General features: G+C 25.3%; 11 protein-coding genes across 11 annotated transcripts; 5 read left to right on the top strand and 6 right to left on the bottom strand.

The window, feature by feature from the left end:
- Window positions 1-50: 50 nt before the first annotated feature.
- Window positions 51-506, bottom strand: ELE39_002878 (Tctex-1 family; the record flags this gene model as incomplete). Its single annotated transcript, XM_067345982.1, has 1 exon — window positions 51-506. The coding sequence occupies one exon, from the start codon at window positions 504-506 to the stop codon at window positions 51-53; it is 456 nt and encodes a 151-aa protein (XP_067200909.1).
- A 290-nt stretch (window positions 507-796) lies between these two features.
- Window positions 797-2758, bottom strand: ELE39_002877 (uncharacterized protein; the record flags this gene model as incomplete). The annotated part of the gene is made up of 1 exon (XM_067345981.1): window positions 797-2758. The coding sequence occupies one exon, from the start codon at window positions 2756-2758 to the stop codon at window positions 797-799; it is 1962 nt and encodes a 653-aa protein (XP_067200908.1).
- A 719-nt stretch (window positions 2759-3477) lies between these two features.
- Window positions 3478-5054, top strand: ELE39_002876 (uncharacterized protein; the record flags this gene model as incomplete). Its single annotated transcript, XM_067345980.1, has 6 exons — window positions 3478-3538; window positions 3610-3830; window positions 3883-3987; window positions 4061-4191; window positions 4240-4300; window positions 4407-5054. The coding sequence occupies 6 exons, from the start codon at window positions 3478-3480 to the stop codon at window positions 5052-5054; spliced, it is 1227 nt and encodes a 408-aa protein (XP_067200907.1).
- A 325-nt stretch (window positions 5055-5379) lies between these two features.
- ELE39_002875 (uncharacterized protein) lies at window positions 5380-6078 on the top strand (the record flags this gene model as incomplete). The annotated part of the gene is made up of 1 exon (XM_067345979.1): window positions 5380-6078. One exon carries the CDS (start codon window positions 5380-5382, stop codon window positions 6076-6078), a length of 699 nt encoding a protein of 232 aa, XP_067200906.1.
- Window positions 6079-6352: 274 nt separating this feature from the next.
- Window positions 6353-7771, bottom strand: ELE39_002874 (ring domain; the record flags this gene model as incomplete). Its single annotated transcript, XM_067345978.1, has 1 exon — window positions 6353-7771. One exon carries the CDS (start codon window positions 7769-7771, stop codon window positions 6353-6355), a length of 1419 nt encoding a protein of 472 aa, XP_067200905.1.
- Window positions 7772-8761: 990 nt separating this feature from the next.
- ELE39_002872 (uncharacterized protein) lies at window positions 8762-9493 on the top strand (the record flags this gene model as incomplete). The annotated part of the gene is made up of 1 exon (XM_067345976.1): window positions 8762-9493. The coding sequence occupies one exon, from the start codon at window positions 8762-8764 to the stop codon at window positions 9491-9493; it is 732 nt and encodes a 243-aa protein (XP_067200903.1).
- Window positions 9494-9779: 286 nt separating this feature from the next.
- ELE39_002871 (eukaryotic membrane family) lies at window positions 9780-12039 on the top strand (the record flags this gene model as incomplete). The annotated part of the gene is made up of 2 exons (XM_067345975.1): window positions 9780-11975; window positions 12025-12039. The coding sequence occupies 2 exons, from the start codon at window positions 9780-9782 to the stop codon at window positions 12037-12039; spliced, it is 2211 nt and encodes a 736-aa protein (XP_067200902.1).
- A 209-nt stretch (window positions 12040-12248) lies between these two features.
- On the bottom strand, window positions 12249-15317 carry ELE39_002870 (HSMGG motif; the record flags this gene model as incomplete). Its single annotated transcript, XM_067345974.1, has 1 exon — window positions 12249-15317. The coding sequence occupies one exon, from the start codon at window positions 15315-15317 to the stop codon at window positions 12249-12251; it is 3069 nt and encodes a 1022-aa protein (XP_067200901.1).
- Window positions 15318-15680: 363 nt separating this feature from the next.
- Window positions 15681-18314, top strand: ELE39_002869 (CDC48 like AAA ATpase; the record flags this gene model as incomplete). The annotated part of the gene is made up of 1 exon (XM_067345973.1): window positions 15681-18314. One exon carries the CDS (start codon window positions 15681-15683, stop codon window positions 18312-18314), a length of 2634 nt encoding a protein of 877 aa, XP_067200900.1.
- Window positions 18315-18340: 26 nt separating this feature from the next.
- On the bottom strand, window positions 18341-19597 carry ELE39_002868 (CCAAT-box DNA binding subunit B; the record flags this gene model as incomplete). The annotated part of the gene is made up of 1 exon (XM_067345972.1): window positions 18341-19597. The coding sequence occupies one exon, from the start codon at window positions 19595-19597 to the stop codon at window positions 18341-18343; it is 1257 nt and encodes a 418-aa protein (XP_067200899.1).
- A 632-nt stretch (window positions 19598-20229) lies between these two features.
- On the bottom strand, window positions 20230-24630 carry ELE39_002867 (Low complexity; the record flags this gene model as incomplete). The annotated part of the gene is made up of 1 exon (XM_067345971.1): window positions 20230-24630. One exon carries the CDS (start codon window positions 24628-24630, stop codon window positions 20230-20232), a length of 4401 nt encoding a protein of 1466 aa, XP_067200898.1.
- Window positions 24631-25175: the final 545 nt, after the last annotated feature.

Genomic DNA, 25175 nt, shown 5'->3' with positions numbered 1-25175 from the left:
TCGGCAAATTTTGCATAATGATTAGCTTTTATTACACTTCTCACTAATAATTAATATGCAACTCCATATACGACCACAACACAATGCAAGTTCTTGTTATCCCAACGATGAGTAACACTTCCATCATTTGCCTGGTCCCAGTAACATGTTGTAAATAAATGAAACCCTGCGGGACTTCTTTGTAAAACAATGACACTCACAATATACTTGAATTTCTCACTCAATTTACGCAAATTCTCTAAACACTGGCTTGTAATTGAATCCACCCACGTTGTGACTTCAGATGCATTATATTCAGTAGATTGGTCTAATACAGAGTTGATAGATGTAATAATACAATCTTGGACACCATCTTTTATAGAAGAAAATGAAGAAATCGATGACAGTTGCCCATTAGAGAGAGAGTTTGGATCAAAGTCATGTTCTGCTGTACCACCCACAGGTATTTCAGCCGATTTGTTTGTAGGATTTGAAGGGTCACTTTCAACATTTGATGAACTTGACATTTTAATTATAACACTAATCAATCAAATTGATTACTTATTAATATTAATCCGTCCTGGTTATATATATATATTTATATATAATTTCTTTTGCACAATCTGATATTTAACTTGATTTACTTAAATATACTAAAGCCCACATAATTAATCTACGAGAGTGAGTGGCGCCACGGGAGCCCGCCTAATGTGTGCTAAATTTAAGATTCTATGTATAGATTATCATAAAGCGCAAAAAAATAAAATCGAGAAATACAATAATGGTTAATATTGGAGGTGTTATTAAAATAAATAATTTAACATACATTGTTTGATGGAATAGCGGAAGATGACGCAGTTGAATTATTAGTTGATGAATATTTATTTTCACGTAACCCAATCTTTCTGCTTTCAGCTTTTGAAGAACTTCTACTCGTTATGTTATCTATTCTCTTGATAATTTCATTGTATTTCTTATCATCACCGAAAATGATCTTATCCTTTTTATTGCTTTCAATATTTTCATCATTAATGCTGTCATGATTTGAAATATTGGTGTCAATTAATTTGTTGTCTACATCTCTATCAAAATCGTCAAAAGATTTAATTGATTGATTTTTTAGGATCTCAACCTCTCTTTTATGAGCAGTGACAAATTCATTAATTATCATTTTTTTTTCTTCTTGGAATTGTAATTCTTTTCTTTGTAATTCAAGTTCCAAATTATCTATAATGCTTTTATAATTTTCTTTTAATTCGTTAATTCTATCTTCGTATTCTATTTGCATATTCAACAATTCCCTATCTTTGTTACTTTCCATATCGATCAATATATGTTCAAATTTTATTTTGAAGGCTTGAATTGAGTTATCTTTTTCTTTATTATTGTCATTAATAATTTGTTTATATTTCTGCTGTACTAACCTTAATTCTAAAGAATGATCTGACTTCATAATATCGATTTTTCTTTTATTCTCCTGCAACAACTCGTTTAGTTGTCTATCGTGCTGTTCACTTATCTTCCTCTTTTCTTCTATAAAATAATCGTTCATCTTATCAATGTCTTCTTTGTGGCTTGATATCATTAATTTTATTTCCATATCATGATTTTTTTGTCTTTCCAGTAGTCTCTCAATGTATTCATTTCTAGTACGATCATAGAGCCCATTATACTCCTGTGTTATTTTCATTATTCCTTCCCTATAGTTTTGAGCATCTTGGAATCTTCCTGTTCTCAACATGCTTATTTCATTTATTGAATCTATTTTCGATAAAGTTTGCTTATTTTTATTTGGAATAAGATCAATGAGAATATCGCTGTTTATATCATCATTATCTAAATTGTCATTTGTTAAAGAAATCGGTTCATCAGAACCAACTATTGCATCGGCAAATTTTTTTCCAACAGCATCATTACTACTAATCGCTATTTCCAATATTTTCTCATTGGATAAACCATTTGATTTCTTTTCTCTATCTTTACTATTGGAATTTAGTTTTAATGATTTAATTAAATATGATAATTTTATATTGTCTTGTTTTAGTGCCATATTATTATTCAATATTTTTTTATTACTCTTCTTTTCTTTAGCAAATAATTCTGTCAAATTTTGAAAATAATAAAAAAATGATCGAATTAATTTAATTGATTCAATATTTAATCTGTAACAATATTCATAATTAGCCAATGATTCTTTATTTTGATTATATAAACTATTTACTATTTGATTATATTCTAAAATCCATTTTTGATAATAATCCAGTGGAAATAGTATTTTCTTGCTATTCAATATTGAGAATATAATCTTTAAACGGTCAATAAATGAAAGAATATCCTTTATTAATTCACTTTGATCATTATTATTCGAATCAATATTAATTGTCTCTGTCAGAATTTCTAGTTCTAACAAAGAAATTTGATCAGTTCTTTTCAATGAATAATTCTCGTATTTTTTTCTATTTTCAGATAAATTTCTGCTCGTAGATCTTGCAGAGCCCATTTCTTTTGCCAATTCTATTTCAATTTTTTTTAATTCACTTAATTCATTTCTTGCAATTTTTTTAAACCTAATTTTTTGTTGCAAACTCTCGTTATCACTTTCATTTTTATTATGTTTTAATAATCTTTTTGGCGTTGTGTGACAGCTTTTAATGCTAGTTTCCTTATAATTTTCCTCTTTATTTGAACCAAGATAACTGCTAGTAGTTTCAGAACAGCTGCTAAACACTCGATCTTTGTTCATTATTTTTTCATAATATTCTTCATTCTTAAGTTTCATTTCTGAAAAATTTTTTTTTCTTTATAGATCTTCTAATTGAACATATTTAATTAATTTTCAAAAAAAAAGTTGCTCTGCTAACCTAAATAATGGAAATAGCACATAAACTATTCATTAAGTTGTGCTAAATGATTATTTCACCTTTATAATATCAATTTTGCTTTACTTAATTTAGCTGATATTATTGCATAATTTCTTTGATTAAAGCCACATAAAAAAAAAGATGCGCCAAATGTGGATGTCAAGTCTCCAAAGGACCTTTTAAAATTAATGCATGCAACATAAAAAAAACAAGATTATAAGACTAATCATTTAAAATATAAATAATTACTAAACAGAGCATGTTTAAATATTTAGGTATAATCCCACCCAATTATTTCTTATTAGTATTCTACAATTAGCACAATTCAAATTCCACTTTGTATAAATAAAGAAGTCTCTAATTCAAAATTCGTTAAAAAATTGGATTAATTAATTAAATTCATAATTTGATAATTAGTTAATTCAGATATATTCTTAATTCAGTAATTCTAAATTTAAAGTAAAGGTTTTTTCATGTACCGGTACCAACAAATTATTATTTTTCCGACCCAATTTGCATGCAACATGTAATGTGGAAAATACGTCTATAAAAATGACTAATATAAACAAATTTATTGGGTTTTATTTAATTTAAGAAAAATTATAATCTACTAAAAAAGAAAAATTCATCAATTAGCATGATCGTTGAAGAGATTGAGCCAATATTAATTCAACAGCCTGATGGCAGTTCAAAAATAGGTAAGTAAATGAGAAATTAATAACTTAAGGTATAAATAAATAATTAACATGAAATTGATTGCTCAATAAAGGTTTACCACATCAGTTGGATAAATTATTATCATTTAAAATCCAAAATAAGTCCTTCAGAGAAATATGGGATATTAATTCAATTACGATTGACCAGTTAAAATCCATTTATAAAAAACATGAAATTTATTGTTATTTGTTTTTTTCTATTAGCTTATTATTTGAAATGGCAGTTATTCCTGCAGTGGTTAAAATAATTTATAGTATATTTAAATATAAATTGGTAAGTAACATAAATTGTCGTTAATTGTATAAATATTAAATCAATAATTTAGATTTCAAATTATTCTACTTTATTACTTGGGATTGCAGTTAATACTATCTTTACAGTAATATTACTATCTTTGATATTAAAGAATTTTTTCAAGAGGTCTGCAAAAGTAAGTTAAAAAAGAAAATTAAAATAGTCATTAATATCAGAAATATATTTATTTGCTGTTTAAAACTCTTTAGAATTGGAAAAGTTTTACATTTATAACATTAATTTGGGCTGCATGGCAATTAATTACACCTACAGTACAAGGAAGATATGTATTGATTGTGGTTTCAACACGAATTATATCAGCGATTTTAGCAAAATTTCTGTCAAATATATTGGAAAAGGCTTCATTACCAGTCTAATTGATACTTAGGACAAGTGGATTACTGGCTACAGGCGAAAATCAACTAATTTCATCGGTTTTAATAGCTGAAGTTGGGGGGTGGTGAGGGACAAAATACATTAAATAATTATTTCAAGGAAAATAATTTTTTTTTTTAACATTAAAAAATAAAACTAAATTAATATTTGGACAATTAGATGTTATCTGAGTTGGTTAAAGACCAGTTAGATTTTGACGATGTTGCATTAAATACTTTTTTTCTTAATGAAGAAATTAATGAAAATTTATTTCAAGCTTTTATGCTTGAATATAATAAGAACATATTAGTTTTGAGGTTTAATGATTTTACTTCGGATGCAGATAAATGTGATTGGCTATTGAAGTATTGTGAACATCTAACAGAGAAAATTAATTCATTACAGGGAGCTGATATGAATGAATTGCAAGAGCCAACAAGTAATTCAGATTCTACTCAAACAAAAAAAATATTATTGATATTAGATAGGGATTTTCAAAAGTCACTTAGAAAGGATTCTGGACAGTTATCTAAATATAAGTTTTTAGACAGCGTACTAATAAAGTATTCCGATAGATTATCACTATCCGTTGGATCAATCGGGGGAGAAATATCGTTATTTGAAATTATACTTAGAATACATGAGTTATATAAATATGGAGAAATTAAGTATTTAATAATAAACCAATTTGATAAGCTAATAGATATTGATGAGCATTTATCAAATGAGACTAAATCAGTAATTTATTCATACATTTATTCTCTATTTGCAAATATTAATATAGGTAATCAAAATAGTAGAGAACTGAAGATTCTGATTATAGATTGAGCAATGATATTGTTCCAATCTATGGCATACTAATATTAAACAAATTTATCATTATAATATTTAATAAAATTAATAAATTCATTTGTTTAATAGTATTCTAAAATAAATATTTAGTGTGTTATAACACACGGTGTGCCTAGGGGTGTTAAAAAAAAATTGTTGCACCAATATATTAAACTAAATACAGAATATGATTAAAAAAAGTAGCAAAAAGACTGGTTTTAGCATTTAAGACAATATTAAGGAAAACTAAAATAATTGTGGGAATTGTAAACTTAAGGTAGAGAATAATTTAGAATTGGGTTCGAGGAAAGTATTAAATAAAATGGAAAATGCTTCTAAAGAAAATAGTGGGAAAGTCATTGAAAAAAAAATGAGTTGTGAGATATTAAGCACACGGTTCAGAGCTTTTTTGTCGTATTTTCTTCCGATGGTATATGGAGTATCATTATTTAGCGTTGCTTGGTTAAAAGTATCTTCACCTATATTTATTGCAGTCTGCCTAGCATTTGGATCTATTGATGTAATCACATCAATAGTTGGAATGATTGGAATTCTTTGCCCGTCAGGACTTGCAATAAGGTCAACAATTCCTCTATTAGCAATGGAGAATTTAGTTACATTTTTGATCTCAATTGGATTATTTATTGAAAGTATTATGTATAAGGAAAATACAAAGGACTTCTTGATATTAGATTTCAGTGTTGGCTTGACAATATCATTTGTATTAATGATTAGTACTATTTTAAGTGTGATATGTATTTGGAAAATTTCTGATTATTTGAATGAAATTGAAGCATCAAGCATTTTTGAAGAGTTGTCGGGGAAAAAATTTAGATCATCAAAGTATATGAATTCTATAAATAAAATCTCAAGTAATTTGGATAATAAACCTCTTCTATCAAAGCTTAGTTCGAGAGACATTATAAAAAACAAGGAAATTAAAAGTAGTGATGCAAATATCAATACTACTAATAATATTAATCATTCCGATAATAACTTAGCAATTGTTATTAAAGAATGAAAATAATTAGAATCATATTATGGAAATTGATTTTTTTTTTTAAATTTTTTAGCGAAAAATGCCTATGAAGGAATTTATATAAATGTAGTGGATTATTATAGTATTTCCTAAGTTATTATGTTTTAATATTTTATTTTATAAGAATTTTTAGTGATTCCTTTAATAATGTTTAGTGAACTTATTAAAGCCAAAGAGCTTATAATTTTAAGGAGTTTAGTTGGATTTATTTTCATTCAGTTAATAATATTTTAACTTATTTAATTAATATTTCCTTTCAATTTTTTATAGTATATTTAGATCTATCCCAAGGGCATTTAGAATCAACCAATTTGTATTCACAATAAGAACATAATTGATGCCCACATGGCTGAAGTGTAATTATATCATTACAATCAAAACTTTCACAGCAAATTGGACATGTAAAGATTTGAATTTGAGAATTTTCTACATGATTCTCTTTTATTTCTTGGAAATTAAGTGTATTTTCACATGATGATGAGGATTGGATAGACTTTTGAAATTTTGAAATTGAGAATGATGAAGTATTATTTTCTACAATGTTTGATTGAATAGAATTGGCAACGAATTTAATAAATGAGCATTTTTGTTGGATAATGGATTTATTAGATTCAATGTAAAGAGGTGAAATATTGGTGCAATTATTAAGATCAGTATAATTTGTATTAATATTTGTATAGATAAAATTTTTAATTTGATTTTCAATATAAACTTTATCTTCATGTTTAACGAGAGGAAAAAGATTCTCAGATTGATAGTAGCTAAGAGAGTTTGGAATATTTGATAATTTTTTGCAATGTTTGTTATCTCTATAAAAAGGAATTGAAATTTTTGGAGCTTGAGAATTACTTGATGAAAGAGTTGTATACTTTTGATCATTTTTTAGGTAATCCGTTGTATATTCCCTAGACCTCTTAACTTTATTTTGGCTTGCATTGCTATCTTCTTTGATATTGGGCTTTTTCACAATTAATCGTTTATATTTAGACAAATTCTTGTACCAGAAGTTTGCTTTTTCCTCTGAATTAAAAGAAAACTGAAGAAAAATGGTTTCATTCTCAAGTTGGAAATCTGACTTAATAAAAATAAAAAATTCATCATCTTGAATAATTTTTAAGTTAACATCAATAATGTATTGCAACAAAAAAGAGTATTTAGAAACTTCCTGAATGTTTTGTTTGTTGCTAATAAAACATTCCAATAGTTTTCCTTCCCATGTTAATGCAAATACATCGGGATCTTCAATTTTTTCTAAAATTAATGTACCAGTTCCTATTAATTCGTTTGAAAGTCCGAAGTTAACATTTCTTTCTTCATAAATAACTGCTGTATTAGGTCTTTCACAGTTTACTTTGTAAATAAGTAAGCTAGTTTCGATTTTTGACTTCAAAGTTAATTCATTTTCAATAGTCTTTCGATGGTTCGAATTATTTTTTTCTGCATCGATTGAATCAATATGAATAAGATCCTCATATAGACTAATACCAAATGTATTTTCTTCATTGTCATTCATTAGTTCATTCAAATCTGCTCCTAAATCAGTAATATTTTCCAGATAAAATCCATTTCTTTCAATATTAATATTTTCATCTTGAGTTACATTGCCATTTTGATTACTAAAATTTATATTAATATCATCTTCATCTTGCAATTGGCTTTGCAAAAAATTAATCATTTTCCGTGAAAAAATTTATTTTCTATTTATAGTTTTGTAATGATATCATTATACTATAACCCGAAAATTTTGAAATTAAAGTTCCATTAATTAAAGCGATATTAAGACTTTATAGGATACAATCTCAAACTCGTAATAAAAAAAAATGTTGGAATTAACAGTTTAATAAGATTATTATAGAATTATAATGAATCCATAAATAAACACAATAAGTAACTGAAAATAAAGCTAATATGTTGTAAAATAGTCGTATATATAATCGATTATTTTACTAAGTTTTATATGTGGATTTTTATTTAAATATTCAATACTAGATAATTACGTGTCAGCGCCTATTGCATGCAAAATTAAACAATTTAAAGCAATTTTAAAAAAACTGTAGACAAACAATTAATTGAAAAAATTAGTCAAAATTTAGTATTTTTTTTGCAAATAAAATTAAAAAGCTAGCTTCCGGTCTAATGTAAGGAGAAAGGCTAATTAGGAAGTTATATAAAATAATATAGTATATTTCTACTATTTAATAAATTTGCATATGTGTTCATAAATGCAAATATAACTCAAAATAAAATATTAAGTTTTTTAAATTATTATGATTTTATTATTTTTGTAATAATTTATTTGAATTAAAAAGAAATTTGTGGGGTTTCTCAAATACTCTATTTGGCGGTGAATTCGGCGGTACCTTCGTGATATTTTTAATTTATGTTATATTCGAAGGCCAAAAAAACAAAAAAGCAAATATATATTTGTATAAATATTTATATATCGATTTATATTGTTATCAAATAAATCACTAATATTCATCACTTTTAAGCTATATTGGGGTTTATAATCTCGATTTTTTAAATAACTAAATTACAACCACCGTTATCAAGTCAGATTAATATTTAGTATATAATTTACGAATAATAGCTTTATCAAAGAAAGATACATATTGATAATATTTTCATTGTTATCTGAATATTTAAAAATTTGAAGGAGAGTATAATGCAAAACTTAGAACAGGAAATTTTAGATAGATCAAGTACTAATAATACTAATTACAAAGAAGAAATTGAAACAAGTGCAGAGAATATAATAAGTGTAATTCCAAGGTCCATTGTTGATGGTAGCAAACTTATTTTACGTTTAAAAAAAGACGAAAAGTTAAGCTATGAATCTCCAACACGTATTTTATTTTCAAATAAGCAATTGAAATTAGAGCGTTCAATTTGGTGGCTTACAGATGTAATTTTGACTGAACCCTCTTTAATAGTTTTGGATTCTTGTTCTCCAGGGATGAAATTTTTCCCAGTACCAATGAAAAAATTTGGTACTTTATATTCAAGAGAGGGAGTGGGGCATGTAATTACAGGTGATATTATTAGAAGCAGAATATGTAGTCGAAGCATTCCATATAGAAATTGCAATAAATTTGAGCATGCACCAAGAAATATTGGCAATTTAAGGGGATTAAATTCTTCAGATAACGATGAGGATGAGGATATTGATATTGTTTACCTCAGAGGTGATGAAAGCATTATCCGGTATACTTTACAACCAAATGAGCAAATTGAGCTTGGCGCAGGTACTGTTATTGCATGGACATCTGGGGTCTCATTCAATTTTAAGTCCTTTTGTTTTATGAAATTTGTCACTTCTATTGTTGGGGATTCATCATCTGTATCTACTGTCTGGATTGCCAATAGTGGATCTAAGATGCTTTATCAGCATGGCTGAAAAATTTCTATTTACATTGAAATATACTTAATAATATATATTATTAATTTTTTTCTATTGTGAATTTTTACTATTTAATATGCATTAATAGTGTTATCATTTACATACTTTTAGATCTTATTAATTTAAAGTTTTGAAATGTTTCTTTTTAATCTTTATGCATGATTAAGAATTACAGTTAAAGTGATAGCGCCATTTTTAAAATATTTTTTTGGGAGAAAAAATTGGGTGTTGCAAATAATGTATTAAATCATCCTGATAAAATCAACTATAAAATTATAATATAATGTCTAAAAAACCGAATAAAAGTACTCAAAAGTTGTTAGTAAAGAATGAAGCCCTTAGTTATGTGGATTCTGAAAAACTAAAATTAACTACTAATAGTCGTATTACTAAAAATAAGGTATCAACATACAAAGAGGTATTAATGAATGAAAATTCTCATGAGAATGGGAAAAGTAACAATGAAGTTATTAAGTTAATTAATAATCAGGAAAATTTTGCCAATAATTTAGAGGGGGAAAATAATAGTGTTAGTAATTTAAGTAGTAGTAATGAAGAACAAATTGATGATTTAAACGATTACAATAATCAAAATGTGAATAAAATGGAGAATAATATAATATCATCTTTGGAGTTCATTTGGTCCGAAATTAGGAGTGAAAACGTACTTGAAAAAAAAGATATTGATTACTTTGAAGTTGACGAAGAAAGTTTTAATGATCGAATACCTAAAAATATTTTAAATGAAGTTTATCAAGTACCTAAGAAATTAGAATATCTCCTTAACTTCTCGATGTTACTTTGTTTTGACACGATTTTATATGATTTAACATTTTTGCCAATTAATTCAATGATAGCATTATTAAAATTCATTTTATTAATATTTTTAAATGTTACTAATATATTTATGTTTCTAATAACAGGTAAATCATGTTATTTTCAGAACAATTCAACGATTAAAAGAACTAATAATTATAATAATTCAGAAGATAATATCGAGAATGATTATTCCATAGATTCAAGTCCTTGGGATCTTATTCAAAATAGTAATAAGGAACCAAATAAGACTGGACATCAGATTAATAATCAATTAATTGAGAACTCTAGTGTTGAGTATATATTTGAGGATAAACAACTTAAAAGTAAAAGCTTAGTAAATATTCCAGAGTATGATAATAAATTGAGATTTAGATTAAATATGAAAAGTAAAGATGATGGATTTCTTGGTAGAAATAACAATTTTTTTCCACAAATTAAAAATCACATTCATTCATATAGAATGAATGACCAAAGATCATCTTTTGAGGAATCTGAATTACAATCTATTTCAGCTTCAGATATATTTTATGATGAAGTGAATAATGATCATATCTATACTAAGAATAAACAAGATTTAAAGCCATTATTAAGTGTTGACCTTGGAAATTATTTTAAATTTACTGCTGTAGAGTTAACTGACTTGTCAAGATTCTTAGTTTTATTATTGTCGATTTTTATTTTTAGCAGGCTTGATATTTCATTTTTTTACCACTATATACGAGGACAAGGATTACTAAAGTTATATGTCATTTTTAATATGCTGGAAATATTTGAGAAATTATTCAGATCTTTTGGAAGAGATTTAATTGACACATATTTGGAATCAAGCATTAAATTTTTTACATATATTGGATTTGTAGATGGTAGTTATGAGCAAGAAAATAATCATTCAAGTTTTACAAATTTATTCATTGATTCTTTTTCAAAGTATTTTATTGTAGTAATTTATTTATTAATTCACTGTACTATTCACATGATTAGAGGATTGGCATTGAATATTTCACTTAATTCATCAGAATACACAATGTTTTTGATTGTAATAACCAACAACTTCGCAGAAATTAAATCAACTGTTTTTAAAACTTATCATTCAATTTCTCTATTCACAATTTCATGTTCAGATACCATTGAAAGGTTCCAGCTTTTATATGATGGATGTATTTTATTTATCAGAATGTACTCAAACGCAAGGCTTTATACGGATTCTATTTTTTCCTCAGTAATAACATGGGTTGTATCGGTTTATTTGGTAGAAATTATTGTTGATTGGTTTAAACACTCTTTTCTTGTGAAATTTAATAAAATTAATTCCAATTGCTATTTCAGTTATTTAGATACATTGATAGGTGATATTTTACTTTCAAGAGGTTCAAATCAAGCATTTCAATATTTAATGATTGACTTTAACAAAAAAAATTTGGAAGAAAATAATTCTTTTGAGAAATTAATTTGTAAAAATACACTGAATAATAGTAAATTTATTCATAGTTCTTCTATTGGGAACCTAACCAGACAGGGCACATACTCCTTGTTAAGAGGAAATACTATAGGTTTAGAAGCAGATGTTTCTTTAATCCAAAATAAGGATGACGCTAAGATAAAAAAGGTGAAGAATGAAAATTTCAATCAATTTGAATCAAAAACTTTGAAAAAAGAACCTGTTTTTATTTCAAAAAAATTAAGGGGTATTTATGCATTTCCATACATAGTTTCAAGAAGAATAGGCTTTATATCATTACCACTTACTATATTATTAATGTGTGTTTTACTATTCTCAAGGTTACACTCAGCTTTATGTATTAATCACATTATTATTATTTGGTTAGTATTATTTATTCTTAAATATCTGACTTCATTCATTATAGTCTCAATTTCACAAAACAATATAGAACGTCTCAAAAATTGGAATTTTGATTTTAACAAAATCAATGCATTATAAGTCAATCAAATTCTGTATTAGCAAATATCTTATATCGTTCTTGTAAATCGTTAGCTTATTTATTAAGTTATGATCTGTTTTTAATATAAAAAAGTTACCAATAAATGGATTTGAATTAAAATGTGGAACTATTATTTTACTGATATTAAACAAGAGTGGTATTTTGCATGGTAAATATTCTGAAAATGAATATATTAATGGCCTTTCTTGTTTTGGAATTGAATAAATCAATTTTTGAAATTTTGAATTCAGTTTTTTTAATTTTTTAATGTTAAATTGAGAAGAAAGTTCTATAATGTATGATGAGACTTTCTTTCTTAAAATTTTAATTATATTTGAATGCAAATTCGTTCCAAAATGAGGAGTTCCAAAAAATATTATCCCTTTAATACTTTTAATAATTTCTGGATGGTTTGAAATAATTAGCTTTAATAGTATTCCACCCATTGAATGACAAATTATTATATTATTTTTTTCTTTATGATTTTCTATATCTTTTGGTAAAATATTTGCTTTTAATAGCTTTTTATAAATTTCTTCAGAAATTCCTTTTAAAGTAATTGATTGATTCTGATTAAATATCTGATGTGAATAATCTACTGCAAACATTTTCAAACTTTTATTTTCAGTCAATAGTATTCTTGGCCATATTAAATAATTGTGTTTTTCCAGTTTTGAGATAATATTACAGTTTTTTTTTTGACCTAATTTAATATTCGATTTCTTTTTTTTATATTCTGGAATAATATTACTTTGGAAATTATCATCAACAATTATTGGAGTTTTACTTTCTTTTGATATATCAATATTCCAAGATTTAAAAGCACTTCCAAGAAAACCATGAATGAAAATTAAATTTATATTTTTGTTATTAGGTTTTATCAAAATCTTTTCATTATTTTTATTATTGAAGTATTCCTTAATTTTGCTGAATAAAAAGTCCTGATTATCTTCCTTAATGTTTAATTTAAAAGGAACAATACCTTGATTTAGCAATTGTATAGAATTAATATCAGTATTTTCTTTTGTTTTAAAATTTGAAATGTAAGATGCATTATGTATTAATCTTAACAATTCAAAGTATATATTTGATTGTGGAATGGACCATTTTAATTCTATTTCATTCGAATTTTCATTTATGAAACGTTTTTTTATTTCATTCATCGTTGATTTTGAAAATTCATAAATTTCGGTAGTATTTTCCAATGAATTACTATTGAATGCTATTAATAAATAATTATTTAAAAATTTTATTCCTTCATGAATTAATGTCCAGTTACAAGAGTCTTTCGATAAATTTTCTTTCAAAATATTTTCAATAATTTTAGTAAAGCTATAACAATTGATTATTTTAATCAAATTATGTTCTTCATGCCTACTTTCATAATATTGATCAAATTTTGAGTTAATCATGGAAATTAGCTTCACTAGGTTAACTTTACTTGGTTCAATATTAAACTTAATAAATTTGTTCTCTTTAATAGTTTTTTTATCCTCCAGTATTTTCATGGTTTTTATAAAGTTTAATACTATCAAATTCTCTAGATAATTAATATTAAAATTTTTATCTTTATGAGTATTAATTATTTGATTCAATAATTCAAAATTAATTTGGTTAAATTCAAAATGATTTTCTTTCCAAGTATTGATGTTACTCAATATTTGACTTTGTATCTTAATAAAAATTAACTCGATAATATTTTTTATCATATTAGAATTAATCAAGGATTTTTTCAATAACAATTCTAAATTTTCAATATCTATATAATTTATTAATATCTTAATACCACTTTCTAAAGGTTTATTATCATTAATCAGTTTTTCTTGGAAGAAATATTTATTAATAGTAGAAATTAATTCTTCATGTAAAATGTTTTCTTTATTTGGAACTTTGCATTCATAATTTTTTAATATGTTTGAAATAATTAATGTGATTAACAAATCGTTATAACTATTCCCAACTATTTTATTCACAAGTTTCAGTAGACATAACTTTACTTCATAAGAATGTATTGATTCTTCAGATAATTGTAATATAATTAATTCAATCAACAGTTTAATTTGATTAGAAATGAGTGAATGATTTGCTTTTTTCAGTAATCTACTAATTTTACTTAATATTATTGAAATTTCTTCATCTTTAAACAGTTTGTTTTTCAATTTATTCCTAATTAAATATCCATAGATTATAATAAGATCCAGTAAATCTTTCTGGGCGTTATCTACTCTCTTTTCGTTGCTAAATTGAAAATTTTCCATTAAATTTGAATGAACATTCAATTCTGTCAATTCTTTTGACCATTTTTTAAACAAGTGCTCTGAAATGAATGAAATCTTTGCAATTTTATAAGTAATAGTACTCAATTCGTTATCATACAGATTTAAGATTTCCATCAATCTGTTATATAAACATTCAGCCAAACTTACAAATTTTGGAGATTTAATATCATTAAATAATATCTTTTTAAAATATTTAATAGATGGGCATTCCATTATAATCAAATCAAAGAAATCAAATTTTTTATCTTGAATATTTGCATCTAATTTTAAATATTTAATTAATTTCCCAAATAATTTATCAATAATTAATTTGTATTTATTTTCTATTTGCAAGTTCCTCTCTATATATTTCAATTTTTCCAGATATTTTCTTCTTTCACTTTTTTTAATGAATATATCCATTAATTCACTCATATCAATTTTTTGACTAGGATTTACTCCTATAGTTTTCCAGATATAATTAGTTAGTTGGGTGTTTTCAAAAATAATTTCTTCCTCAATAAAACAAAAATTACTCAATGCTTTTAATTTGTGAAAAAAGACCCTATCAATACCATCAGTATTTCTTGTTAATGTTCTCCAAAATTCGTTTTTGTATGGGTACAAAATATTGGAATTTCTCTTATTTTTTAGGGCCTTAACTGTTTCATTGTATTTCTCCAAGACCATTCCACTAATATGTTCATCATTATCTGTGTATCTTAGCTTTTTTTCTAAAATAAATATTTTTCTAGTGATATTTATTGCACATATTTTTTTAATTTCTCCATTAAGAAATTGCATTCGGTATTTTCATAATAAAACTAACATCATTCTGAGTTAGTTATATTCTAAAGATAATTGCACTGAAATTTTATTACACGGAGTTATTTTTTAATTTAAAAAACAATTTAATCTATATTTTCTAATTATTTAATACTTTTTTACAAACGCATGAAAACCGGCATTAAATTATCATCAGAATTTTCTGCCACAAAAAAATTTATTAATTCCCGGTATTTAAAAATGTTCATATAATATAAATGTATAATTAGACCTAGACCGGTAATTTAAAATAACTTTTTATCAAATAATTTTTTAAAATAATCTTTAAGTTGAGAATATTTATCATTACTTTAAAGAATAACTTATTTATTTAATAATGAAATGAAAAATAAACAGAAACATAAAAGTTTTTTTAATGAGGAGAAGAATGAATCAGTAAAAAGCGAATCAAATGTCAAAGTTCCTATAAAATGGCCGTATTTATTAAATATTGCAATAAGCAAGGATATTTCAAGGTCAAATATCTTAGAACTACGTGTTTCTGAGAGTACATTAAATCAAATAGGAATAGCAAATGGAACTATATGTGTAATAAGATATATGGAAAAATTCACGTGTGTGACAGTCAGATCGTTGGAGCCAAATGTTAAATTTGGAGATAACCAAGGACTAATAGGAGACTTAGTTATGAATAACTTAAGTATAATAGGTGAAAATTCGGGTCAATTAGAAGTATTTCCTTTGAGAAGTTTTGCAAAGGATAATAACATTAATATTGACGTTAATAAGCACTGTATACTAAAGTTTTTTGGAATTCTTGACTTAAATAGCTCTATAAATAATAATATGAAGAATTTGTTAAAGTCACCTCCAGAATTTTTTAATGATAATAAGAGTATTCAGCAAATGATCATTTCAAGATCTAGGGGAATCTGCGTATTTCAAGGTAATTTAATTTCAATACAAATTGCGTCAATGGTTTACTACTTTAGTGTGTATGAATTTGATAGAAGCCAGGAATTGTTGGAGAACTATTCAAAAGTTGTGAAGATAGGTAACCAAACAAAAATCGAATTAGTTTTTGATAACAAATTAATTAAACATAAAAGTAAAATTAATGAGAGCAAAATTAGCATTAGAGGTAAAGAATTCACTCAAGGTAAAAGAAAGCTTGGACTGGATAAAATAGGAGGAATGAATCAATTAAAGAGTGAAATTAATAAGTGTATTATAAATCCTCTCAAATTTTCAAAAATTTACTCATCTTTTGGAATAAAGCCTTCTAAAGGAATATTATTATATGGACCACCAGGGACCGGAAAAACTTTGATTGCTCGCTCTATTGCAGAAGAAATTGAATTAATTACAACATCTATGCAAGACTCTGATTTGGAATTATATGTTGATTTTATAGTTATAGATGGAAGTAATATTAGCAACAACACGGATGGCGAAAATAATCATTTCTTTAAAAGTATTCAAAAGGTGAAAGATAATTCAAAGAAAGATGAAGCCATTTACAGCATATTATTTATAGATGAAATTGATATGATTTGTGGTAATAGGGATAGTTTTACAGGAATAAACGATCAAAACAGAAAGTATCTTACAGCAATTTTGTCTTTACTAGACGGGTTTGATGATAATAATCGGGTAATACTAATTGCAACAACAAACAAGCCTAATGAAATTGATCCTGCATTAAGAAGAGCTGGGAGAATTGACCGTGAAATAGCAGTTGAAGTACCTAATAGCTTGGAAAGGAAGGAAATTATTGAGCTTATATTAAGTGATATTCCAAATAGTTTAAATGACTCTGAAATAGATTCCCTTGTCAATGAGACTCAAGCCTTTGTTGGTGCAGACTTAAAGATGTTAATTAACGAATCGATCAATAAATTTCTAGAAAGAACTACGAATATAGAATTCATGGATAATGATAAAACCTCGCTTCTTTCATTTGAAGATATCTACAATAGTATTAAAAACATTAAGCCTTCTGCCCTTAGAGAGCTTGCTGTGGAAATTCCCAGAACTCATTGGAACGATATAGGAGGATATGAGGAAGTTAAGGAACAGCTCAAAGAGTGTGTAGAATGGCCACTAATTCACTCAGACCTTTTTGAGTACATGAAAATAAAGCCTCCAAGTGGAGTTTTACTATACGGCCCACCTGGATGTTCAAAAACATTAATGGCGAAAGCTGTTGCTACTGAGAGCAAAATGAATTTTATTAGTGTAAAAGGTCCTGAGCTTTTTTCAAAATGGGTAGGAGAATCTGAAAAGTCAATACGTGAAATTTTCAGAAAGGCTAGACAAAATTCTCCTTGTATTATTTTTTTTGATGAAATTGATGCAATTGGTGTAAATAGAGAAAGTATGTCAAATACTTCTGATGTAAGCACTAGAGTTCTTTCACAAATGTTAAATGAAATGGATGGAATTACCACAAATAAACAAGTAATCGTAATTGGGGCAACCAATAGGCCTGACTTATTAGATTCTGCATTACTTAGGCCTGGAAGACTTGATCGAATTATTTACATTGGATTACCAGATTCTAAAGCAAGAAAGAAAATTTTGAATATTTATTTAAAGTCGAAAAATTATATTCAAATTAATGATAGTAATAATGGACCTAATTTAGAGGGAAGTTCAAACAGTTCGAATATTGCGAATAATAAGATTGGAAATTTAGAAGTTATTGAGCTATGCAACAATATAACCAATATGGAAATCTTTGATAGTTATGATGAAATGATTGATTCACTAGTGAATCTAACAAGTGGCTATAGTGGTGCAGAACTCGCTTTATTGTGTAGGGAAACTATGATGCAGGTTATTAGAAGAACCATTACGAATAACTCAGATTCTAACAAAGATTCAATTAGTAACCATATCATGTTTACTTGGAAAGATATTTCTTTTGCTTTAAATAAAGTAAAACCTCGAATCCCTCCTTCTTTAATAGAATTTTATGAAAATTATAATAAGAAAAACAATATAATTTGTTAATTTAATAACCTTAAATTTTTATTTTTTTATGAAATAAATAATTCATTTGGATATGCATTATATTCGGAGTCATTTTCACTTTCTTCTTGAATATAAAAATCTGATGAAAAATAGCTATCGAATGAAGTTTCATTTTTGTTTAGAAATATTTCATCTTGTTTATATTGATTCGAATACTCCAAATTATTATTAAATTTAGAAAAATTAATGGTAGATTTATGATTTTCTTGAAATGTATTATTTTCAGTTAATTCAAAATCTGATGAATTTTTAATGTTATAATTCAAATTGTATTTTACATTAAAGTTTATACCTTGTTCAATATTGCCAACAATATTCATTATTTTAGGTTCTTCTTGCACAAATCTTTTTCTTTTGCCACATTGATTAAGTGGAAACGTTGATTTTGGAGTGCCTGGAGAAGATTCATTCAAAAAGTTGATACTTTTTGTAGGTGACAATAATAATGTATTAAAATGATTTTTATTTGTAATATAAGGAATATTTGTGTCTCCTTGAAAACTTTCTGAACATTTTTGTGAATTTGAATTATTATTCTTATCTATATTCAAATTAACGAATTCATATAAAGCACTATTCACACATTTTGGTAAATTTGTATAAGTAATTTGTTGGTTATTTGCTGAATTATTGCTTTGAACAAAATATTTATTGCATTCATTATTTATAAGTTTCTGATCATCAATTCTAGGCTTAATGCAATTGTTTGCAAAGTTTTGATCGACTTCAAAGAATTGGTGCTGAAAATTATCTGTAGGAATTTGGTAATTTTCGTTAAAATTTAATGATGAACTATTGGGTCTGTGAATATTAGTATATGACTTTATGTTTCTAGATTGCTTTACACCCCTCCAAATATTCAAATAATTGATTAATGTGCCTGTATAATCACCAAATCCAAAAGAAGATAAAGCATTAATAATGTCTTCACCATTTAATACACGTCGTTTATTGCTAGAACAAATCTCTCCTGCATGGGATGAAATACATCCAATAAAATCCTTAGAAATTTGTTGCATTAACATTTTTGATTCTCTGGAAATTTTTGCTGAGCCAGGTATAGATAATTTCATCATTCTGCCTATATTATTAATAGGCAAAGATAAATCTGAGCTGTCAGAATCTGTTATTAATTCGGAATCTTCATAGCTTTCAATGATCTGCTCTGAATCATTACTTATTTTTCCGTTATTACTTGGATAATCACAATTTGTTTTGTTTATGAAGGGTGCATTGACTTTATATGTCACCTCATCGTTCATTTTTCCAAAATATTGACATAAAAATATGTGATAAACCTATTTAATTAGGAATTTCTGTAGTGATTCACTTGATCACAAACTAATTTACTCTTATATATTGGAAAGAGTTTCAATGATTATTGAAGTTGCTTATTTTCTAGTCAAAAACCCTCTTTGAGCGGCCAAGAAATTTTTAATTTAAATTGTGAAAATAATTTTCTCGAAAAAAAAAATTTTAATGCAAAGAGCATAATTTATGTTAGTGCTATCAACGAATAGGTAATTTAAAACTAATAAGCTTTAAAAATATTTGGTATTCTTGTTAGATTAGTTGTCATTCTTTAGTTTAAATCTAATGTTGTTAATGAATATTTTAATTCCATTTGAATCATTTAATTACCTAATATTAAGAATTAAATTAATACGTGAAAAAAATGATTTTTTTTCAATAGTTTATTGTATAAATTTTTTTTAAAAATAAATATTTATTAATTTCAATAGTAATTACACGTAATGAAAAATGCAATGGAATTTTAATATTCTCTAAAAAAAAAATTACGGGAAGAAATTAGAAGATAAAAAAAAAAAAATAAACATATATTAACTTTGTATTTTTACTGCACTCATTTATAATAATTAAGAAATACTAACATTCAATTTTGTGGTTTATTTTCACTGTCAGTAATTAGTTGATTTTTTTTTTCATTTATGTGGTTTGAATTAATTTTAGAATGCATTAAACTTTCGTCATTTAGCAGTGAAAGTATTTCAGAATTAGTATGAAATTGGCTTGAATTTATATGATTTTGAAGAACTTTTGCAAAATATTTTTTTAGAAAGTCAAATTCTTGAATATGGAACGTAATTAAGTTCATATTTTCAATAATCTTGTTAATACACCTAGTCTTTGAGCCTAGTTTTAATGACTCAAGTGCAATAACGTACAATTCAATTGCTTTTGAATCGTTAATTAGGGAAATTCTGGAAAGAAATTTTGGAATTAGGGCAGAGCAAACAATATCTTTATTATTAACAAAATGAAGCAGATACTGTGTTTGGTGAATAATTGTTTGAGTTTTTGTCTTTTCAGTATAATTATAAGAGTATTCCAGTGCTAGTTGGTTGATTAATAGTGGAATAATATTAACAGCAAGTTGATTATTTAAATCTTTAAAAAATTCTTGAAAGAATGAATTTGCAAGACTGGAAAGTTCAGAATCAAATTCTGATTTATTGCTAATACATTTGAGATAACTCAGTAATAATATATCTTTTGGTTTAATGAAACCTATATTTAATAAGTAGTTAATAATCAACATAATATTATATTTTAAACTGTTAATTTCTGTGCCACTTGAATTTTCATCTAAGTTTAAAAGTAAATATTGTTTTTCCATCCATGGATCTATAATATTTGGATACCTTATTAACAAATCGTTGGTACAAAGTATTATGTTTAACATGATATCATCCAGTTGAGCTTTATTAATAAAATTAAATGAGGATGGGTTATAAAGAAAAGAAAATATTAATTGTATGTTTGGCATTTCAAATAAATTTGACAATTTTGAATTCATATTCAAGCTTTGAGTGGAACTTTCAATCGTAGTCTTTTCATTAATATTCAATAGCTTTGTTGTTAAAGAAGTCAGCTTACATAAAGAAATTAATGCACAGTTTCTGGAATAATCAAGCTGCCACTGAAGATCACTCCCACAATCCGTAATGCTATTAAAATCCACAACTAAACTTGGATCTCTTGATAATAAATTAATGATTGGTACAATAAAATAAAAAATACTATGATTAGAAAGGAGTTGATTTTCCAATATCATTTGAATGTATTCAAGATACTCCTCTTCTAGATTGACTATTCTAAACTCATTATTCTTGTCTTGAAGTAATTTTGCTTTCTCAGAAGAGTTTTTTTGACTGACTGAATATAAATACTTCCATTTGTTATATAAATTTTCCACAAAATTCCCATATTTCAATACAATGTGACTCAATAAATTCGTTACTTGAGATAATTCAATCATACTTACTTCTTTTGAATTAATAAGCCTTTTATGAAAATGGTCAAATAACTTGTTGATAAAAAAATCGATATATAAAACTTTTGATTTGTTTTCCTTAGTAGTCAAAAATTTAATATTTGACGGGTTTGCAATCAGATTAAATACTGAATTAATAATATTTATGATAAGAGAATTATTTATTAGCTTATAGTCAAAATTTGAGAGAATTGTTATATATGTTGACAAAATCTCATTTGTATAATCTTGATTATTGATTTTAATTAAATTCAAGCATTTAATTGAATAATCAAAAATTAAATAGTTTTCATTTGATACGGAATTTTGAAATAGTCGATATAGTATTTCGAAGTTTGAATTTTTCTTGCTATTAATTTCAACAATATGATTACTATTCAAAGATTCAACTTTCATTATCACTAAAAGTAATTCAAGTAGTGATATTAAGTTATTTTCTGTTTCAGTGTTTAAATTTGTTAAATCGCTTCCAATTAAAGAAATTTCATTCATAGTATGGCTTTTCAACAAAGATAAGTCAAAATTTTGGGTGTACTTTTTAGATATTTGTGTATTTTTTGAGGTTAAGTGTTCCAATAGCTTTGAAAAATTCATCATATCATCTTCATTAAATAATCCTATCACTTTAAGAAGATTTTTAACCGTTATTTGATTTATTAATACCTTTTCATTAAATTGAAGCTTCAAGTTTTGATCTTCTTCATACTCTAAATCATTTTGAATATAACTTTCTTGATTTTCAGAATTTGAAAAGTTAGAAACATTATTAAACATTATAATAAAGAACCCATGTACAACTGAATTTAAAATATTTACATTATTAACCCTCCAAATGCATTTTAGTACATTTGAAAGGAATGATTGACCTTTTTTAATATTTAAGGAAACGGCTTCACAAATAAAAAGAATACATGAGGAAACATCAGAATTAATTTTTGAATAAATTCCATCAATACAAACTTGCTCCAAAATACTTTCCACAATTAAAGAAACTTCTTTTGCATCCAATAATAATACTTTCATTAATTCATATTCAGATTCTTTCTTTTTTGAGAGATTTTGATTAACTAATTCTTGTAATTCTGTTTCTTTATCACTCTTATTTGAGTTAATAATTGTATTGTTTAAATCATCAATGTTAGTTTTATTAAAATGATTTAGCTCAGAATTAATTTTATTCAATAAGTTGGAAATCTGTTCATAATTTAATGCTAGATGATAATAGTTTTCAGTAGCTTTTCTAACCATTGTTCTTAATAAGTTAAATGATGAGGATCTGACGTAAGAAGATTCATCCAAGGTTCTCATTTTTATTTCTTTGAGAATTATGATAAAAAAACTATATGGAATTATATCATTAACAAATAATCTTTGTAAAGACTGAATAGATCTTGTTCGACAATTGTGATGCTTGTCATAAACCCTTTCAAGTAATAAATCAATAGATTCTATAATTTGTGATCTATTTTCTAAAGTATAATCAATAGAATTATTACTATCATCAGTATTTCGGCCTAAATTAGAATGATAACATGATTCAATTTCATTTTTATTTTTCATTTCAATGAGTGAATTTGCAGCACTTAAAATAAAGCATGATCTAAGTTTATAAGAAATCATTACTTTGAGAATTCTTCTGATTAATGAAATATTGTTCAAAATAATGTTTGGATTATTGACTGAAACTGACTCTACATATGAACTAATATAAATAATAATATTGTTATCTTCACCAACATCTTCAATTTTATCCATTTTAATCCAATATATTCCAAGATTTTCAAGAATATAAACAAACAGATTGTTAGAAAATTCCTCACTAATTTGTATTGTAATTGTTGACAAAAAACTTGGAAAATCTTTAAATATGATATTATTTCTGTTGTTTGGGTTATTTTCATGGTTTACATTGGATATTAAGTCAATAGAGCCATTAATAAAGCAATTAGTAATGATGTCAAACAAACAATTGTTTAAATTTTCATATTCTTCAACTTCTTCGCATTTTTTGGTAAAGTTGATAGATTTTAATATATTTATTAATAAGCTTTGGGATAAATTTTCCCATTTAATTATATTGATTCTACTTAAGTCATTGAAAGCTTCAATTTCATAATTAGTGACTAGTTTTTTAACCAAATTAATAATTCGTAGAGATAATATTATTGACCATTCAGAAAGACTAACTGTGGAAAAATTAATATTTATATAATTTTTGGAAAGTTTAATCAAATATTTTACTAATAAGAATGAAATTTCAAGAATGGATGAATCTTTGATTAGTTTAATACCTTGAATATTTTCATCATTTACATTAACTTCGAAATCAGTATTTTCTAATTGGCCCTTATCAAAGGAGTCATTATTATCTAATTCTGTCTCAGATTCGCTAAAAGAATCATCATATTCATCAATTTCATGGGTATGCTTTAGGTTCTTTCTTTTCTTTGATTTTGCATTTTTCTTACCCTTTGAATTAACATATTTGTTTTCGAGTTTTTTTTTATCTTCATTAATCAAAGTTTCAAGAATATCAAATTCTTGAATTACAATATTCGTAATACAAAAAATCATCATATTAAACAAATTATTGATTTGGGACTTTTCTGTATTATTCATCAAGTGTTGATTTAAAATTTCAATATTTTTAAAAATTAGGCTAAGAAATATTTTTTTTTCATGAATATGAATAATCTTTGACCATAAATATGATAGAGAGAGCATATAATATAAGCCTAATGGAATTTCAGTTTCAGAACAATCATGATCTTTCTCATTTAAATCGAATTTAAATATTCGCAGTAAGTCATCCTGGAAATAATTAATAATTGAATTAAGTGGAACTCCATTATTATTTGAACTTAAAGAGAATTGATTGTTTTTACTGCACAAAACTGCCTCATCATCTTTGTATATTATTTCAACATTATTTAAAAACCTTAATAAATTAGAATCTTTTTTTGGTATAATAAACTGGTAAAATTTATTATTGGTATTCATCACTTATCTGCTAGGTTTAACAACATATATACAGAGCAATGAAATAGGCTTATTATATATCGAAATGGAGGTGATAATATTACTAATTATAATTATTTGTTATTAATATTATTATTTATTTGAGTTACATGTAATTTTTTTCCCATTAAAAATTTTAGTGGCAGAAACAAATATTAACTAAATGTACCGCCAAAACTTCAGGCGGCTTAAGTAAATTACGCTGTACTGGTATTACTAAAGTATAATTTAAGAAAGTATATTAAAATAGTGAATATATTATAAAAGTATTAAAGGCTTTAGTTAAATATATAGTGATTAAAATAGTTAAAAACGTCAAAAATAAATAGAGAGATAATTAGTAATGTAATTAATGTAATAGGTAATAAGTTATATGGAACAAATTAGATAATTTTAAAATTTCAAAAATTGTCAGGAAAAGACTGGGTTAATGAATTGATTTAAAATAGTCTTTTTTTCTTTTTTGATCAAAGACAATAACCTGGACTTCGGGAATCAAATCGAATAATATCAAATTTGAATTCTTG

Source organism: Cryptosporidium sp. chipmunk genotype I (assembly GCF_004936735.1).
Source record: "Cryptosporidium sp. chipmunk genotype I strain 37763 chromosome Unknown contig_32, whole genome shotgun sequence".
Lineage (NCBI taxonomy): Eukaryota > Apicomplexa > Conoidasida > Eucoccidiorida > Cryptosporidiidae > Cryptosporidium > Cryptosporidium sp. chipmunk genotype I.
The sequence above is the reverse complement of the archived record's forward strand: the minus strand, read 5'-3'. Positions and strand labels throughout refer to the sequence as shown.